We start from the raw sequence: 21750 nt of genomic DNA, 5'->3' as shown, positions 1-21750 counted from the left end.
GAATCCCACTTTCCGACCCTTGATGGGAGATAAATAAGCAACATTAGAGCTAGACCATTCTCAGAATCTTCTTCTTCATCTTCCCAACGATTCTAATTTCATTTGTTAAAAAGGTTAAGTTTATTTATTACTAGCCTAGGTGCCCGGCGTTGCCCGGGAGTTTGGAGGTGTGTGTTGAGCAAAAAAAAAAAAAAAAGTGGTAGTAGGAAGGCAGTCTCGACTCGTACTGCGAAGGAGGAAAAGAATGCGAAAAAAAAACGTAACATCTTTGCTGTTGCGCCCATTGCCCAACCGGAAGTGGTGATGGTTTGAATTAAGGCTAGTCAGTCGAAAAAAGGGGATGACTTTTGAAAATATCTGCAAAAAAAGCGACCTCTCCCTGTAGAAAAGTGGCCTGTTGAGGGTGAAGGAATTAATGTTTTTAGTTAATTTTTCGATATTTGTCGTCTGAAGGGTTAAGCTTCAAGTGATACCAATCTCGTGAAAATCCGTTGCCTCTGTCGAAAGTTTTAGGCATACTACATACATACATACATTTAAACAAACAGGTGAGATTTATGTTGAAGACTTATATTGGTGCCCGGCGTTCCCTGGATATTTAGAGGTGTCCAAAAAAAAAAAAGTGGTAGTAGGCAGGCAGGCAGGCTTGAACTCGTGATGTGAAGGCGGAAAAGAAAGTGAAAGAAAATCTGACGTCTTACCGCTACTCCATGACGCGACTGGTAGTTTAAAACGTTCAAATTTAACGTAGTCAATCAAAAAGATGACTTGCAGAAATGGCATTGCTTTTAAACCTCCCACGAAGATTGTTTTAAATGTGGGGGAAAAAGCAGCTCCCCCCATAAAAGGGGCCGCTCTAGCAGTATCCAAATAAATAGTAATTGTCTTAGTTTGAAGGGTTTCTCTTGCATTGACCAAGAATGAATTACAGAACAGATACTAGGCCGGGAGTTTGCGTTCAATTAGTTTTGCTTTGTTTATACGAAAAAGACAAACAAACAGCCGACACGACGGAATGATGGGAAATTTATTAAAACTCGATCAAAAAAAAAAATAGAAACAATATCCGTTTGCGAATTTGAGATATTATGATCTAGGAAGTATAAGAAAACTTCTCTAGGAATGGACATACACAAACGCATGCGCCCATTTTGCCTTTTATAGAACGGATTAGGATATCGTTTCAGCCTTGAATCATGAATTAAACAAAATTGTTATGAAACTGCAACTAATTGTTGTTACTTAAAAGTATAGTTGTAACATAGCGCAGATGTAAATGCATGCAAAGTGACGACAGCGGTGGGGAGAAAAGGACTATAAAAAAAGAGGAAGAGAACGATCACGAGAGAGATGTGGACAACGTTCGAGATCTCGTGAGTAACGTGGAGAACGTTCTAGATCACGCGAGTGACATCACGGGTGTACCAATGAGAAAATAAATATTGCTGCTACAAAAAGAATGCAAGTTGGAGTTATTTCCTATTCTTTGTTGTTATTTCATAGTAGCGCAAATATGCGGATGTAAATGCGTGTGAAATGACGTCACCAGTGGGGGAATAAAGGACTATGAAAAAAAAAAGACAGAGAATGATCACGAGAGAGAGGAGATAACGTTTAAGATCTCGTGAGATGTAGAGAATGTTCTAGATCATGTGGGTGACGTCACCACTGTACCGAATGAGGAAATAAATGCTGTTGCTACAAAGAACAGGCGAGTTGGAGTTATTTCCTATTCTTGATATTCTTGATCTCCTTTGCGACTGAAACTGTACACAACGTGTTGGTCTGTGGATAACGTTACAATAGTTCTCCCTCTGTTGAGAATCTCTTTGTATTAAGTTTTTTAGTGATTTAGCCACAGAAACTATTTTACGTGGCTCTCACATCATAATTTATTTATTTATTTACTTTTTTGTAGGGGGGCAGTTCTTACGGAATCTGTTCTGGCTTCGTGCCATACTTCCAGCGGGCAACACTGATACACAGGTACTTAGCAATTCAAATTCACCATCAAATTGTCCCTGAATGAATAGATTCCGGCGGTATAGATTCTTCTGTTTACGTGACGAGCGACTTGATTTAGCTGGTCACTACACGTGCAAATATAAATCAAAATACCAGCAAAGTATTACGTCCACATGTAACAGAGCGCGGATGTGCGTATGTAAATGCATGTGAAATGACGTCACCAGGAAAGAACGAAAGACTATAAAAAGGAGGAAGAGAACGATCATGGGAGAGACGTGGATAACGTTCGTGATCACATGCGAAGCATGAAAAGCGCTCGAGAAGATGATCACGTAATGGATATCACAGCGACAAAGAGAGAACGAGGAAATAAATGCTGTTACAAAGAACAAGCGAGTTGGAGTTATTTCCTATTCTTTGTCTTGGTCTCCTTTGCGACTGAGGCTGGACACAACGTGTGTTGGTTCCTGGACAACGTTATATAGTTTTGGCTTTAGCCTGTTTGATACCGAATCTCCACCAGTAATAGACATACGGGCTGTTTGATAGATATATGGGTTGTTTGATTAAAAAAAAAAACAAAGGATTATAAAAGAATTTCCTGTCTGTATCCAAAACGTAGAGAAATCATGTCTTAAATGAATCCGGTTTCTTTTTTTATCTTTTTTTTTTTGTATGGAAACCACTCACTTTATAAATATAGCTTGAGACAAGGCATGAAGCCACTTGATGTAAGAAGCTAAAAAGAACGAAAGATACACAGGCCAAGTTCAAAGTGTAGTATATATTCTTCAGATGCTGCACTACACGTTTTTGGTCTCGGTTAATGGAGAAGAAATCCTTCATGACTGGTACATTTTTTATTTTTGTTACTGACCAGAGTGCCCCTTTTTGAAGAGCTAGTTTCTCCCACATTAAAAACCGACCTCATGTCTAACTCTGCCTTCGTGGGGAGGCAAGTAAACAAAAAACAAAACAAAAATCACCATAAACAAATACCATATTAACTTTAGACTAATGTTGAGGAAGTCAAGCATGGAATAGACGAACCATGTTTTTCTTTTTATATAAAGAAAAAAAATGAGAAAACGTATTTGCAAGTAAAGTAAGGATATATAAAAACAATGTCGAAACGCTAAAATCTCGCTTGGTGGTAACATTTTAATTTCTTGAATAAAAAAAAACAAAAAAACCACTTGATGAAATTACGTAATTTTTGGAATATGACATCTTCGTTCTGTAACGAGTACGTGCATCATACAGACTTTTCTGTATCTTCTTTACTTTTAATTGCCGCCATTAGTGCCAATCTGAATAAGCACCAAATTTCCTGTCGAAAACGTAGAGAAATTATGTCCCAAATGCAAAACTTGAGTGAGTCATTTTTTTGTATTTTTTCTTTATGGAAATCGCTCGAGACAAAGCCACTTAAAAAAAAATTTTTCTTTTTTGTTTAATTTTTCTTTTTTTTTACATTTTCACCCCAAATAAGGCACAGTGCCACTTTAAGCAGGTAAAATACCAGATGACTAACTGCCGCAGTCTATCCTTCTCTCGAGGGTAAATGGGACTCTCTTAAGCCATGGTAGGCACCTCGTCTAGTGATGGTGTCACAATAAAAACTACTCTTGGTAGCCCTGGCAAAGCATCAAGTATTCAGTTACTGACAAGATTTGAATTACACTACAAACTCGTGTAGTGAGTTCAATCTCGGCTACGGTCGCGCTGGATGGATGGATGATTGAGCAGCAAGATGTCTGGTCATATTACACTTGAACTTCTGCATATCAGTACAGTTGGGAAAGCAGTAACCCGGAAGGGAATTCCAAAGTCTAGCAGTTCTGAGGAAGAAACTATTAAAGAAGAAGGCTTTCTTACATCTAGGGATCTCTACTGTGTTGGGGTGGAACTTTGCTGTTTGTCGAGTTTGTCGAGGGCTTGTAGTTCGTCGGAGCATCCACCATTAAAATACTCAACAATACTGCTCAACTCCCTACAGAGTGTCCCTGCAACTTCTGATAGTATCCCTCCACATTAAAGTGGCACTGTGCCTTGTTTGGGGTGAAAATGTAATAATAAAAAAAAGAAATCAAATACTACTCAAGTTCTGTCATTACCGATAATCACGATGTTGTCTCAATGGCCACCTGACACTCATTAAACCTTATTCTCGAGTGGCCTTTGGACCTTGGTAAGCGCTGACTCGTACTCTAGTAAAAAAAAAAGAAGAAAAAAAAGCTTAAACGCCTCTAATCTCTCTAATATTTCAAAGGGTCACGAAGGAACTCGTTCTTGTTTCCTTTCAATTATCAACAAAAAGACATGCACGAGCCTTTTCTAGTCTCACACAAAAACACGCGTTCACATCTCAAGCTGTATTGTCATATACATATGTGCACACAAACATACGCGCCCACGTCCACACACGTACATATATTCACGTTCGCGTACATACACTCACATTCACGTGTATATGCACACACGTTAACGTACACACATGTACTCACACACGCGCACACGTACGCACACAAGGATAACGTCACTTCCCCTTTCAAAGGAAATCCACACCTGCGCAAAAGATCACCGGAAATAAGTATAAAAGCAAGAGACAAGCTGTTTCCAGCCTTTTCGACTTAGCTTTCGAGCTGAGCGGTCGTCGGACCATTCGCCCCCTGCGACTATGTATGGGGCACGAGCTAACAAACAATACTTACATTTTATATGCTCTCTATCTCCATGAACTGGATTGACTTTCTCACTCTATCTCCCCTTCGGCTTTGGTCCATCAACACAGACATGTGCGCGACTCTCTACTGAGCTTAACCCTCTCTTTCTACAGGCCGGCTTGCCACTTCGCGTTTCTCTATTGCATTCCCCTTTCCTTCCATGCGCGTAGTCGAACACGTGTACGCCCAAGACTTTCATTTCTCAACAGAAAATAGACGACATGTTTATTTTATTCCAGCATTTGAGTTCTTTGTTTCCTTCATTCAATTCGTTTCATTATTTTTTCTTGTAGCGAGTTAGGGTATTTATATCCTGGTCCGCAACAGACAAAAATGCCTGACTTGTCAACGAAGTAAATCAATGTGTATTCTGGTTGTTGTTGTTGTTGTTGTTGTTGTTTTTTTTTTTTTTTTTGACCATTTTATATTGTCGTGACGTGGGTCACGTCTGCTCAAACTGCGTGATTTAGTCGGCGAACTAGTGGGATCAAACAATGATTAGCTTACCAAGTCATGCAGAAACTATATGGATTCGATGAAAATTTCTTCATTTAACACCTTTTTGCAAAAGACAATGTTTATATATATATATATATATATATATATATATATATATATATATATATGTTTGTTCACTGTTTTGAGGAAAGAAGTCCATCAATGTGCTCGATTACAAAGAAAAAATTTCAATATAAGAGCGTAATATTTATTTATTTAAAACCGTACAGAAAGTCAGAAAACCATTGGTACCGTCGATTTCAAGCCTAACATAAAGGGGATCAGTTAATGGTTAATAATGTTAGATGAGAGCCTAACATTATTTACCATTAACTGGTCCCCCTTATGTTAGGCTTGAAACCAACGGTACCAATGTTTTTCTGACCTTCTGTACAGTTTTAAATATATATATATATATATATATATATATATATATATATATATATATATATATAGTAATTTATAAAATATATATGGCGATTAAGCTACACTGAATATTCGGCGTTTTATCCACTATAGGATTCGTCAGGCTTATGCGCGGATTCTGTGGTTGTTTCTTGTTTTTATATATGTTGAGGATTTTAGTTAGCCAATCAGCTTTCTAGTATCTAATACACACACACACACACACACACACACACACACACACACACACACACACACACATATATGTGTGTGTGTGTGTGTGTGTGTGTGTGTGTGTGGTCGTTTATGTATATTCATGTCTATTTAATTTATTTATTTGTTTGTTTTCTATTGTTTTTGTTAGTTTTAAAGCATAAGCCTGACGAATCCTATAGTGGATAAAACGCCGAATATTCAGTGTAGCTTAATCGCCATATATATTTTATAAATTACTAACTAGCTCTACCTACGTATTGAGCACTTTTGAAGTAAATACTTAAAGTTTACGCACAAATCTATACTTTCGTATATTAATTTTATGTGAGTAAATGAAGTAGTTATATATATATATATATATATATATATATATATTATTGGCAGCGTCTTGATCTTGCAGCCATATTTATTTATTATATCGGTGTTCGGTGCTTGTCTGCATTTGGGTCTATAAAAATAAAAAAAATTTTCAAGAAAAATCTTTTAAAATCTTTACGATGTACGTACCTGTCACCGCACGAAGATGTCATATATATTGATTTCAATCTCAGCTCGAGTATTATTATTTTTTTTACTTAAAAGAAATGAACTGTTTATCTCTATATAAATAAAATGAATTCATTTTCTCCCGTCTGATTTTGACATTAATAGGATTAAAAATCAAGATATTTCATGCAAATATAATATGCACAAACGGCAGAACAATATCTGAGGTGTGTTATAGGCTTATTATTTCTCAAATTTCTCGATAATCTTAGATTTCTATACTTTTTCTGCTGAGAAGTCACGGCCAAAATCGGTTAAGATCAATGGAAGTGGTAAAATATTTTCTCTCTAATAAATTCCTCCTCCCCCTGCCACCACTTAACACCGTTTGGGGATCGTTCACAAGGAACAGTTGAGAAGAGAACACCGGTTTGGCTTCGTAGTTCTTTCATGTGAAGTTATTTAAAATCACTAAACTAAGCTGCAGTGCTCTGTGGCGTAGTGGTTAGCGTGCTGGACAATTCACATTATATTTTCACATTCGCGCCGACCTACCGTAGTCGTTTTTCTTTTTTTTTTTTTTTCCTAAACAACTGGAATGGACTTATTTGGTGGCCGAACTGTTAACGTTGCAGATGTTTTTTTTTTTTGTTTTTTTTCACACTTTATTTTCCTACTTTTACTCATGACTCCGGGTTTGATCCTTCCTACTTACCTACCATAACATTTTTTAAAACTCCCCCCCCCCCGTCCCGGAAACAAACACTCGGGCAACGCCGGGTACCCCCGCTAGTAAAAAAATATAATCCTCGCATGCACATGTGTCAGTTTATTTCCGTTTTTTTTTTTTTTAATAATTTAATGTTACGTTTAATACCTATGGTATTTTTGTTTATAATAGATAAGAAATCTGCAATAATTAAAATATAATATTTATGCGTATTTTACGATTGGGCAACGCCGGACGACCCTGCTACTTTCTTATAAAATAAAGTAATCTATTTTTACAATCGATTTATAAATGTCTTCTCATGGATCTGTGGATAAGGTGCTAGGTAATATGCAGTTTTGTTGCAGTCTTTTTGCGGTTAAAGGTTCAATCCTCATTAAAGACAATATGAAGAATTTAATTTGAAATTACTTAAGCCATGGTAACGGAATTTTCGGTTCGTCACCAAAATCCGTTTTTTATGGTAACAAAAAGGAAAGAAAAAAAAAGGGGGGGGGGAACATTTAGGGCAAATTTCTCGGGAAAGAGTAACTAGTGGAAATGAGCAAAAGAAATACAGACCCGAATATGTCCAAAATGATCCAAGTTTATTAAAACAAAAAATTATCGATTGCCTTTATTTCCGAAGGTTGGGGTTAAAAAACCCTTTAGGAAACATTTAAAAATACATATAAAAAAATACCAGTCCTTTTAACGAAATGTTCAGTTTTTCTTTGACAAAATGTTCTTTTTTTCTTTTCCAAAAGGAATCACAATCAAAAGTTTCTTTGACCTAAAATGGTAGAAACAAGTATTTTTCCTTTGTGAAGGCTCAGGTGCCTTTTAATTCAAAGGGGGGAGGGAGAAGACCATAAAGCCGCTTTGGTAGGCTTTATGTGTACAATTACGGGGTAAATTCTTGTATTATGGAAGATTTCCTTTCTGAAGGAAACTTCGGTTGAAAAATCTTTCAAAGAGGAAATTTTCTTTCTAGGGGCAATATTCTGCTCGTCTCGTTGGCGAAATTAATATTTGTTCTTCTTAGAAAAGAACTCCTCAACACACGGTTGTTTCCTTCATTAATCCTTTGAGAATAATAATTTACCAGTTGTAAGACTCCTGTTTGCCTTTTAATAACTGGTATTAATCTTCCAGTCATAAGACTTAGTTGTCTTATAATGACGGAGAATAAAATAATGTTAACAGTTTAGTACCACCCAATGGAGTTCTAAACAAACGTCTTTCTCCAAAGGAGAGAAAAAAAAAACGTAGAATTTAACGTCAAAAATCCTTTTTTGACGGAGCCGAATAGCGTCCTTCTTCTTGGCTGACTAGATTCGAACTGACAAAAACGGGCAAAAAGCGCATCCTCCTCCTCCTCCTCCTCCCCCCTCCAGAGGGTAGGAGTGGAGCCGACTGCTAGAAAGAGAACTATACCGATGCTGTTGCTGCTGCTGCTGATGATGATGATGGAAGTGGCCTGCCGGTCAAGGAATGCGTTCCTTGACCCAAATGCGGAGATGTTGAATGGGTATAAATAAATAAATAAAAATTATTTCTCTATTAAAAATGTCAACAATGGCTGATAGAACGAGAACAAAGCCTATAATTTTGTTACGTGTTCAAGACCATATGTCAATGGTGATTAAGTTAGTGATGTGGACCCAAGGTTGGGACCACGGAAACAAAACATGGAACACAAATTAGATATAAGAAAGATATATTAACCAAAAAGTTTACAAGAATAAGATAAAGAGTAAGCGGAGCTTACTATCCGGTGGTGTCAAATATGGGTAGTTGTATGTGCTGCATACTACTAGTACTCCTGTTGATTCTACGGTATTACAATATCTCATATCGTAATATAGTACTGGAAGAGTCCATAATGCAGGTAAGTTTTGGCCTCACAACATATTACATATAAGGGGCCTTACGTCAGTGGCGATTAAGTTAACTAGTGTGAATTTTGACAAGAATCACACTGAGTGCACGATGATAACCAAGATCTGGAAACCAGAATCGTTCTCAAAAATGAGTGATGTAAATTTGGAGCAGCGGTGCAGCAGGTTAAAACAGAGTAATATGACGAATGATGTAATCTAAAGTGAATGTGAATTCAGTGTCTCTCATTTCAGTTACTTAGGAAATTAACACTAGTTTCTCTCTCCTCATTCAACTCTCTCAAGAATAAAACCTTGAAGAAAACTCTCAGTAAACGTCTCCTTATGTCATATGTCTTCATAAAAAGAAACTTATTTCTATAGCAACCACTAGACGAAATGACGGTGGTTAAAAGAAGCAGAAAGTACGTAAAAGACCAGCACCTATAAACACTCTCCCTCATGTATGTATGATAGGCGTTCCCAAAGTGATACCCCAATTTTTATTCCGCCTGAATGGATTAAAGGGGATAGCAAATTGCATTATTATAATGACTAAACTTATGCATGCATGACTTGAAAGTTTCATCTCTCTGTTGCAGATATTGATGGTGTGAAACTCTAAGAAAGCAACCCATGTCATAGACGTGATTCAAAAGCAAAAATGCGTTATTGAATTTCTGGCACAAATACGATGGCTGTGTATGGGCGTCTGGAATGCGCTTTGTCATATGAGGGTCATTTCAAAAGTAAAGCCTCCTATTTTTTAACTCCAAAATTTGAAGAGCTACAAAGACGGGAGTCGTACCATTAAAACGAGCGATCTTTTGTGCTCCAGAATTTATTTTTCTACATAGTCACCACCATTCTCAATGCATAACCGACCTCAATTTTTTTTTATATGTGCATGAACAGTGATAACCTTCATAATTTTACTCTGAAGCCGGTGGTGATGGGTCGATTTCAATATTTTTCCCAATTCCGATATGATAGTCGTTACATGTCAACACTTGGGACCCACATGTTGTATGCAGACAGTCGCAAGAAAACAAAGACATGGAAAGAATTGAACTCACTTTTTTCAGTCGAAATAACAGACATTTATTTACAGATACTTCCAAAATAACCCCTTGTCTCTTTTTCAAAAGTGATGTTTAAGACACGTCTTTTCCTGTCACTCGTGAGCCACACATGTAACACATCTATTTCCGCTCTCTTGTGTCTCAAGCACATATTGAATCCTCTACGTCTCGAACACGTCTTTTAGGGTTCGTAATGCTTTTAGGGCACACCCTAATAAAATAAATAATTCGATACAAGCCTCTGAAATGACAAACGCAACAACTTCATAAAAGGTCACAGAAAAGGTTTATTGAGGAGAATGTGGTATTTTCCTTGTAGAAAGCTGGACTCCGGCACCTGGTAGTATCGCGGTAGTTATTCCAGTGGAATCGTCGATACCGTAGAAATCACCGAGGTGGAGAGAGAGAGAGAGAAGAAAAGGAGGTCTGTTCCGTTTGGTGTCTCTCTGCGTAAGGATGAGTAGTTCTTCTTCAAACTGGATGCTGGCCGATTTTCTTTGGCGATGGGAAGTATCAATGCGCCGTAACCCTGACTGATCAAGATGTGGCCGAATAGCACAGGGGAGAGGCATTGATTCGAGGAAGAAAAAAAGTCCTATTTGTTTCTGCTACAGTCTCAAATACCTGCTTCTCTGAACATATATGTCCTTTTTATCTCTGCTGTGACGACACATAGCTCAACCAGCTTAGTCATTTGTATGTGTCTGCTGTTAATCCAGAGTCAGCAGCTCTATTACAATTTTGTTTTAAATTCTCAACTCCAATACCATTACCAATTTTGTTCTAAATTCCCGATTCTGATACACCTACCAATTCCGATTCTTTTAAAATATCTAAATATTAAATTAGAGAGTTTCTTTCTTTTTTTATATATATATATATACTTGGATTACTGCAAAAAAACCCATATAATATATGCATATATTTTCGCAAATATAAAAATACACTTGCGTGTTTATGGGGAGATGATCTATAGATTTTAGTTTTACTGGTAATTTAAAATCAATAAATATTTTGGGTTTGTATTACTGTACACATAGATTCGAAAAAGTTGTTAAAAAACAAATATATAACAAATAAATGTTATCAAAGGCAAGATAAGTTACTTTTCTGCCAAACTGGATATATTTTTCTTGTTTTTATTCAACGTAACATATTTATTCAGCTCGAAAAGCATACAGTGTTTACCGATGTATTGGAAAATTCAAAATGGCGCCCGACACTCTCTTTAACACGGTAAGTTCAGGAAAAGATGTTATAAATAATAAACTAGACAAAATACTGTTAGAAATTCGCTCATTATATGTTACCGTGACATAAGTTGACATATATTCGGTGTTTTTTTAATAGTATTTTGTCTAGTTTATTATTTATAACACCTTTTCCCAAACTTACAATGTTAAAGAGAGTGTCGGGCGCCATTTTGAATTTTCCAATACATCGGTAAACACTGCATGTTTTTCGAGCTGAATAAACATGTTACATTGAATAAAAACAAGAAAAATGTGTCACGTTTGGTAGAAAAGTAACTTATCTTGTCTTTGATAATATTTATTTGTTATATATTTGTTTTTTGACAACTTTTTCGAATCTATGTGTACAGTAATACAAACTCAATATTTATTATTTCATCATTATTTTTTTTTTTTTTAAACAAAAGAGTCACCACTTCTCAAGGCCCAGAGGCAACTCGAGGATAAGGGTTAATAAGTGTACAGTGGTCAATGAGACAATGACTTAGTATTTGTTAGTAGTGGAAATTTGGAATTTGGTAAATTGGATTACTTAAGGGGAACGGCTCATCAAGAACTTGTTTACGTTGGACTTGAAGACGACCATATTGTAGTCAGCTGGAAAGCAAGCAAATGGAAGAGAGTTCTACATGTGTGCAGTTCTAAGAAAGAAACTTTGTTCATGGAATCTACGTTTAGGTTTAGGCACGGATAAAGAGTGGGGGGAATTATTGATAGTGTTTTCAGCTAGACGAATGTTTCTTGTGAAAGTTTGACAAAGAGAACCATAGATTGGAGCTCAGACGAGCACTCGCCATGAAAATAATGATAAAGCAGAGACTGGCTCGCAACATCTTTTCTGTGAGAAAGAGGTTGCAGGGACGAGAAAAGGGCATCCCCCACTAGGCTATGAAGTCTATTTTGAACTCTGTCAAGGCAGGATGATATCTTTCTAGCAGTTCCTGCCCAGATGTGACAACAGTACTCCATCCTTGGCGGTACCTGGCTCTTATATAGGTAGAAAACTGCATCAGCAGTGAGATATCTACTGGATCGATAAAAGGATCCCACCATTTTCCCAGCGACATCGGCAACAGATTTGATGTATGTCTTCCATTTTATCATTACTATCAAAAAAAAAAAAATTAAGTTAAAAAAAGAATCGTTTTTGGCATCGGAAAATAGGCGGAAATTTTACCAATTCTGATACTCCAAAACGTTCCCGTTTTTTCGATTCCCGATTCCAAATCTGATTAAATTATTCCAACACTAGTAAGTACTATTATGTTTTCCTAAAAATACATTCCAAGTTTTGGAAACATGTCTTGTATATGACTTCTAATTGTGTTCTACTTTTCGTTCCGCAGTCCCGGAGGTCATTGATCTGGTGGTTCAAGGTTATCAAGGCTGTGTGTCGCTTAGCACTGGATATGAAAATCCTTTCCATGTCAAGGACAGACAACGATGCATCTTCAGAGGCGTACTATCAATACGTCGTTGGTCCCAAAACAGATGTCAAACTCTTCTTTGATAAACGTCTTTTCTCCAGAAAACGAGGGGTTCGTACAACTTTTGTCAATCTTTATGATCTAACTAACGCCTGTAAAGTTGTGGTGTGATTCCTGGCGTTGGTAGCCGCCATTTTGGACGTGTCTGGATATAGACAAAAAACAACATCAACAATTTATATAATTTGGCTGTAAAAGTTATTGTTTAAGCAAAGGTAAAAAAAAAGAAGGATATATATATATATATATATATATATATATATATATATATATATATATATATATATATATATATATATATATATATACTCGGTTTTTTTTATATTCAAAAGTAATGGACTAATGAATTCAACGAGGTTGTTAGATAGTGCTCAATAAAAAGAGCTGATAATACTTGTTTATTGTTATATAAACATGCTCACATCCCGCTGCTACAAATAGCCACTTGTTTCCATCAAACAGCAGATATCATCAGGCAGCGACTTGACTATTCAAAAGTTCAATGAATAATTGAAGGAAGGTTATTCATTGAACTTTTGAATAGTCAAGTCGCTGCCTGATGATATCTGTTGTTTGATTGAAACAAGTGGCTATTTGTAGCAGCGGGATGTGAGCATTTATATATATATATATATATATATATATATATATATATATATTCAGAATGTGTGAGAGAATATATATTATTTCCACTGCCAGACAACATTGCAGCCAACAAGAGCCACGAAAGCCAACAAACCGGAAGTCCAAGACTCGAGTTTGTTGGCTGCAATGTTGTCTGGCAGTGGAAATAATTATATATATATATATATATATATATATATATATATATATATATATATATATATATATATATACGAACATGCATGTATAATTACAATAGAAAAATCCGAACATGAAAAGTAATATGGTTAAGCTTAAACATGGAAAAGTAAAGGACTAGTTTTTAAAACTGGAAAAGAAGAGGACAAGATTTTCTAGTAAAAAATATAATAAATTTATAACTTAAAATATTGCAGCATTAAGAATTGATTATATAATGTTAAATTAAAAAAAATTTAATGCTTTAATATTTTAAGTTATAAATTTATTATATTTTTTACTAGAATATCTTGTCCTTTTCTTTTCCAGTTTTAAAAACTAGTCCTTTACTTTTCCATGTTTAAGCTTAACCATATTACTTTTCATGCTCACATTTGACATGATTTTTCCAGGCTTTCAATAAATTCATTTGTTCTTTGTTTAATTTCAGTCTTATTTTTTTGCGCCCATAAACATAACATACACATATGTAATAACAATATATGGCACTCGTCTGCTTCAATAAAATCCCCCAATTATCTCCCTTTCATTCTTTCTGTTTCATTTGTTACTTCTCTTTTCGCGACAGTGAATTAGTAGCAACACTAGTCGCTGAAGCGACGGGGTTGCTATGGAAACCAGTCATAAAAAAACGTCGCTCACCTCCTTACGCCTTTTTACGATTTAGAACACGAGTAAATTCATCATAACTTTTGTTTTACTGAACGAAAATTGAAAGTTTTTTTCACAATATAGCTGAGAAGATGATCGATAAACTGTAATAATTGTTTGAAGACGCTTTATCTAATCTCTATTACTAACGATTGCTACGACATTATCCCATTGATTACTGTGCCCGCAATAACCCTTATCCTCGAGTGGCTTCCGGGCCTTGATAAGTGGTGACTACCATGTAAAAAAAAATAAAAAATAAAAATAAAATAAAAAGTATATATATATATATATATATATATATATATATATATATATATATATATATATATATGTATATATATATGTTATAAGTAACACAAAGTACTGTAGCAGTCACATGAGCGATCTATTTTGTTTATATGTACGTGCAATATCTCGTGTTATATTGAGTTGTAATTCGGTTTGCGTATTGATACACAAGCAATTAACACATCACAGTGCATGCTAATTATTAAGTACCACCTATCTGTTTTCCCGAGCAAGAATTCGAAATGAGTCAAGACTTCAATGTAGACAGACTAGCATTCTCTCTCTCTCTCTCTCTCTCTCTCTCTCTCTCTCTCTCTCTCTCTCTCTCTCTCTCTCTCTCTCTCTCTCGTCATCACATGAAGAGTAGCGGAAATAAACGCAAGAGTGACTGGAATTATATTACCATTATGTCTGCCGACGTTTATCTAGCTGAGATAGCATTTGCGCATCTATTTACCATTCCAACTATTTCTATTTATATTAAGTTAGGTATGGGTTGTAGGGGACTAAGATATATAAATCTCAATCCCGTTACAAAAGAATAATGAAACGAATGGAATTGAAGGAAACAAAAACTCAATTGATGGGTAAGATAAACGTCGTTTATTTACTGTTGAAAGAATGAATGTTTTAGATATAACATGTGTTCATGTCCGCGCGGGTGTAACCATCGTTTGTTGCGGGATTGGTATTATAGAAGGAAAAAGGAAATGTGTTTTCATCTCACGTTCGGGTCACTATCGTTTGTTCGCGCGTGGGAAAAGAAGTGAGTGATGTAGTGGAATGATAGTCCAGCGTGTAGACAAAGAAGAGGATAGAGAGTTGACATCAGTTAAACTGTGCGCCATGTTAGAAGTCAGCTACACGGTGGTGTTCTCAGGGACAAGTAGTAGATAGAGAGAGAAAGAGTGAGAATGTGTACGTACGGTCTGTTAGCTTTTTGTCCCACATAGTAGCAAATGGCGTGAGGTATGCGCGGTCGGTCCGTAGACCGACCAGCTCGAAAGCTGGTCCTAAAAGGGTTAGAAACAGCTTGTCTCTTGCTTTTAAACTTGTTTCCGGTGGTCTTTTGCGCATGTGTGGATTTCCTTTGAAAGGAAGTGACGTCGTCCATCTGTGTGCGTACGTGTGCGCGTGTGTGAGTACATGCGTGTGTGTATATACATGTGAATGTGAGTGTATGTACGCGAACGTGAATATATGTACGTGTGTGGACGTGGGCGCGTATGTTTGTGTGCGCGTATGTATGCGACAAGTAATAGAGCTTGAAATGTGAATGTGCGTTTTTGTGCGAGACTAGAAAAGGCTCGCACAGGTTAGGGTTATATTAAGTTAGGTATGGGTATATGTTTATATATTGAAGCAAACACTGTTAAAAAATAATAGAAGTTTTTGTATCATTTTTATATATTATTTTCTTTTTTAATCCTTTGAGACGAGACTTTATTATTTGTGTATTCATTCTTTTGTGGACTGTTATCCTTCAGGGCCTGTGCCACAGTAGATAGAAGGGTTGAGTCTCTACGATCCCAGGTGAGCCTACCCAAGTAGGCCAGAGGATTAGTTGACCAAAACGTGGCGAGGCAAAAACCAACTATGAAGATGAGGATAACAGTCCGCAAAAAGAATGAATGCACAAATTATGAAGTCTCATCTCAAAGGATTAAAAAAAAAAGAATTAATAAAAAAACAATAAAAACAATAAAAAAAACAATAAAATAAGAATAAAAAAAGAATAAAAAAGAATAAAAAGAAGAAGGCCAGAGGATGAGTTGGCTGAAATGTGATGAAACAACAACAACTATGAAAGGCAGTTATTATTGGCATAAGTTACAAGACTTAACATTCCTATCCCGTCGCGGTTAATCAAGTGAAGAAGGCCAGAGGATGAGTTGGCCGAAACGTGATGAAACAATGACAACTGTGAAAATGAGTATAACAGTACGCAAAAGAATGAATACACAAATTTTATCGCAAGGAACATAGGACAAGTAATAACTTGACTCCTTTTTTGTAATAACGGCATTGATTTCCTTATTCTCCCACCACGCGTGACTTCTTGTTATGGCTGTGACGTCACCCACGTCTCTAACGTGGTTGTCTCCTTCTTATAGCCTTTTTCTTCACTGTAACGTCATTTCGTACACGGCTCGGTATTTGCATATGTGCGTCCGCACTCTGTTACACACTGGTACCATGCAACAGAACAAAGAATCGCAGACCAAACGAAGCTTAGAGGATTTAGCAGAGAAACCAACAGACGACTCAAAGTAAAAATCAAATAGACAATAAATAATTGCTACCATAACAAATAAAAGCTACTTTTATACCTATCTGGCTCATTTTGTTTTTTTGTTTTTTTAAATTTTCTTCCTTTGAAGATTGTAACGCTGGGTATGGGGCAGCCACACCAGCCGCCAACATTGCTCTGTTTTTTATTGAAACCAACCGAGAGTTCTTTTTACTATCCTTGTTGTCCCCCTAAGTGCAATTGTCTGGATCTCTTTTGCACTTGGTTCAACAGGAATATTAGTTAGGTAGGACTTCAGGTTCTTCTTTATAAGTCCTGTGGCACCTATAATAACTGGTATGATTGATATCTCTCTAAGATTCCAGTTTCTTTTCATATCATACATGAGACCTTTATATTTGGTGTGTTTCTCCTTTTCAGCTCTGTTCAGACCTCCATCATTAGGGACATTCCCTTCAACCAAGGTTGCAACTCTCTCTGACTTATTTCATATGTCAGGTTTCACATATTTCATATATCAGGTTTCACATATTTCATATGTCAGGTTTCACATATTTCATATATCAGGTTTCACATATTTCATATGTCAGGTTTCACATATTTCATATGTCAGGTTTCACATATTTCATATGTCAGGTTTCACATATTTCATATGTCAGGTTTCACATATTTCATATGTCAGGTTTCACATATTTCATATGTCAGGTTTCACATATTTCATATGTCAGGTTTCACATATTTCATATATCAGGTTTCACATTTTTCATATGTCAGGTTTCACATATTTCATATGTCAGGTTTCACATATTTCATATATCAGGTTTCACATATTTCATATGTCAGGTTTCACATATTTCATATGTCAGGATTCACATATTTCATATATCAGGTTTCACATATTTCATATGTCAGGTTTCACATATTTCATATATCAGGTTTCACATATTTCATATGTCAGGTTTCACATATTTCATATGTCAGGATTCACAGTAGCATTTTCAAGGTTGGTTGGTTGTTTTTGTTTTATGGCATATAAGCCCTTTTCAGGTTATTTAATGCCGAATCCAGTGATTTTGAAGAACAATTTTTTAATAGAGTATATTTGTTTTTCAAGTCGGTTTCTATTTAACTCATAGTTGGCACCCTAACAGGTACTACCACTCCGGGTCAGACTGGACCTGGGAGCAATGGCAATTAAAGGGTGGCTCTACACTCCCCAAAGCCCGCAAGCTGGGGTCTCACCATCGGATATATTTTAAGGTCATATCCAGGACCCATTTTCAAGGTAGGTGGCTGTAGGGATTACATAGTCGTGTATGTTTTAAAGTAGTTCTAAATGCTTTTTTTTAATCTCAAATATTTGTTTTTATGGGCTGTTTTACAAACAAGATGGTGGTTTATAGTCTCCTTCACGGGAAACAAACGTGCCGCCATATTGTTTGTCAAAACAGCTTGTAAAAAAAACAAATATTTGATATTAAAGAAGAGCATTTAAAACTACTTCAAAACACAAAAAATGAGCCAGGTAGGTACAAAAGTAATTTTTATTGACTGATAGCATAGCCCGGGTGTTTGGAGGTGTGTGTTGAGCAAAAAAAAAAAAAAATAGAAGTAGGCAGGCAGGCTTGAACCCGTACTGCGAAGGAGGAAAAGAACGTGAAAAAAAAAGTGACTTCTTTGCCGTTGTGTCCATCGCCAAACCGGAAGTGGCGAAGGTTTAAATTAAGGCTAGTCAATCGAAAAGAGAAGATGACTTTCCAAAACATTAGCGAAAAAACCGACTCCTCCCTGTAGAAAAGTGCCCAGTTTAGGGTGAAGGAATTAACGTTTTTAGCCAATTTTTCGATCTTTGTCGTCCGAAGGGTCGAGCTTCAGAACGATACTGATCTCATGAAAATCCGTCAACTCTGTCGAAAGTTTTAGGCAGACATACATACATACATGCATACATACATTTAAACAGACAGGTGAGATTTATATTATAGATTCCATTTTTTTGTAATAAATAATTTTACCAAGAATTCTTCATAAGTTTTGGTTTCGGTATCGATTATAGCTGAAGGAACTCAATTTATATATATATATATATATATATATATATATATATATATATATATATATATATATATACATATATATATATATATATATATATATATATAGTAATGTGATTGATAATTTAAAATTCAAATTTTCATAAGAACGAACAACAACAAAGTCAATAATTTGTACGATCGTTTCGGAAACAATGTTTTTATTGTGATAGACATTAAGTCACAGACAATAATTTTGACATATAGTTTTTTTAAACAAAGTCTCCTCATCAGCAAAAGTATTGAGTGGTGATTTTTTTTAATTTAATTATCTACCAACCTAAATACTTTTAGCATGCTAAAACAAAGTTTTTTTGTTTTTTATTTTTCTAATTTCCAAATATGTTGTTCAAAGTGGATTTTACATACTGAATAAAAAAAAATAATAAACAAATGTCCGCTTATCACTTAAGGAGTAAGGAGGCTTAATTTCTCAAAAGTTGTAAACAAATGACTTATCTACCACTAACCCTAAGTTCGAATTGCACTCCCAAATTTAGAGTTAGTGATAGTCATAGATTTTTTTATACAATTTTCCAAGAGTGAAGTCCCCAATGGTTAAACGACATGCAACCATTTAATTGTTGTAAAGACAACTTTTAATAAAAGAAATGAAATAAAAATAACTTAAACACAGTTTCAGCACGTATAAAAGATACTTGAATTTTACTGCATTTGGTATCAGGTATTTTTGTTATTGTTTACAATTTCTCGAATATTAATTATTTTACACAAATGATTGTGTTGTTCCTACTTACTTGCCCTCCCCCAAGAGCCGTCATTCATGATTTTACTTATTTTTACTAATTTTTAGACGTTTATTTTATTTAATTGTCAGCATGAACCAACTTTTTTTAGATGCAGCATATGCTAAATCTTCAGCGAAGTTTACTGTATTTATTTTTAAGCAAATATTAATAACAGAAAGTTTTCCACTTTATTTATTTTTTTGCATAATCAATGATGGAAGTATGTTTTCTGTTTTTCTTAACATCTGTTGAAAAAAAAAAAAATTTGTACAGTCTCTTGAAAAAAAAATCAAACTTTTCTCTACTTTCATCTAACTATTTACAATGTTCATATAAAGCATTCATCTGTTCTTTTTATAATAAAAATTCCGTTTTCAAAAAGAAACATTTACTGCCAAATTTCTTTTAAAAAAAGTGCAAGTTTTCCTGAAAAAAACCCAAAAAACTTTCACCTAACAATTTATGATAAATAATTAATTTTTTTGGGGAAAAAAAACAACAACTTTTATTGATAAAAAAAAATTGCAAAAATTAATAAAAGTAAATAAACGAACAAAATGCAATTTTTCTTGAGGAATGTGTTCCATTTTAACAAACTGAGCCACAGCAACGCGTGGCCGGGTACAGCTAGTATATATATAATTCTTAACTTTTATTAAAAACATATTATCATAACCTTATATTTAAGCCAAATTCGGATTTATAATTTTATTCTATTTCTTATTCTCAACCCATATTAATTTGCTTATCAACTCTAACAAGTAAATATTTTCCTTTTTATTTAAATTTTTTCCAGATACATCTGCCTGACTTAAAAAATTGATAGGTTTCTTTATGGTGTCTTTTACATATAAAAAAACCCACCCAATACTTTTGCTGATGAGGAGACTTTGTTTAAAAAAAACTATATGTCAAAATCATTGTCCGTGGCTTAATGTCTCTCACAATAAAAACATTGTTTCCGAAACGATCGTACAAATTATTGACTTTGTTGTTGTTCCTTCTTATGAAACAGATTTTTAATTTTTAATTCTAATTTGAATTTTAAATTATCAATCACATTACTAAATATTAAAGTAGCTCTAGGATATTTGCCTATCGAGCTTATTATATATCTGAATTAAAAGGAGCACTGTTCTTTTCTTGTATTTTAATTAAATTAGTAATTTTACTATCATATTAAAATACACTCTGCTCTTTAGACTACTGTTCTAACCCCCTTTAAATATGTGTGTGTGTGTGTGTGTGTGTGTGTTTTTCATAAGTTTGGGTTTTGGTTTTGATTCAAGCTGATGCACCCAAGTCATATGGATATATTTTTCATTTTTGAAATCGTAACTTTATAATATATAAAAATCGATACAACATTAACTCTGTAATAATATATACGAAATCTGCAAGAATTAAAATATCATATTTAAGCGTACTTTACAACCAGGCTACGCCAGGCGTCCCTACTTGCTTAGATAAATACTTTTGCAGTTTTAACAAAAGAGCTACAATAATATCAAACTTGGCCTTTTGGCCAAGATCAAAGTTTTTATTTTTTCACACATGCACACACAAAATTTAAAAAAAAAAAGAAAAAAGATGCATACACAAGCAACTGTTTATAAATTGTAAATATGGTTTGGATTCTTAAACGCTGGGGATTTATTAGTTAGATTAAGATCCATAGAGTGAATGAGGTATTTTGGTAAATGTTGCCAGTCAAGAGTAAGACTCCAAAGTCTACATTTATTACTTTTAATCACTTTAGTCACAAAGACCCTGAACCCTTCCCCTCCCCAATTTCTTGTAGGGCCTTGTGCCTAATTTTGTTGTTTGAAAATCTTTTGTTTTTTTACTTAATTGTATTTACAAAATTTTAAAAGCAATAAAATATATAAACAAGATCAAAGTGTAGTATCTGTTCTTCAGATGCGGCACTTCCATTTCTCGTTCAGTGGAGGAGAAATCCTTCACGACTGAGACAATTTTTATTTTTGTACCTTTTCTCCAGGTTAAAAAGCGACCCTGGTGTCTAACTCTGTCCCGTGGGGAGGCATTGTAAATAGGTACAATAATATCAAATCATCTCCATTTACAGAATGCCGACATCAATATGCTGCATATAAATGAGGCCCCTGTAGAATTTCCACAGGTCCTGCTAGTAATAATGATAATAATAATAATAATAATAA

The 21750-nt window shown here is 35.0% G+C and overlaps 1 protein-coding gene across 1 annotated transcript in view; it reads left to right on the top strand.

Annotated features, from left to right (window-relative positions):
• LOC145265659 (uncharacterized) overlaps window positions 1-21750 on the top strand; it is a 95546-nt gene that overhangs the window by 29971 nt on the left and 43825 nt on the right. The window contains exon 3 of the mRNA XM_080121724.1: window positions 12570-12761. Coding sequence (XP_079977850.1) covers window positions 12570-12761 — 192 coding nt within the window. The remainder of the gene's footprint in view (window positions 1-12569; window positions 12762-21750) is intronic.

The sequence above is a fragment of the Euprymna scolopes genome, chromosome 40 (assembly GCF_053919585.1).
Source record: "Euprymna scolopes isolate OS-2025 chromosome 40, ASM5391958v1, whole genome shotgun sequence".
Taxonomy (NCBI): domain Eukaryota; kingdom Metazoa; phylum Mollusca; class Cephalopoda; order Sepiida; family Sepiolidae; genus Euprymna; species Euprymna scolopes.
This window is presented reverse-complemented; position numbering and strand designations above follow the sequence as displayed.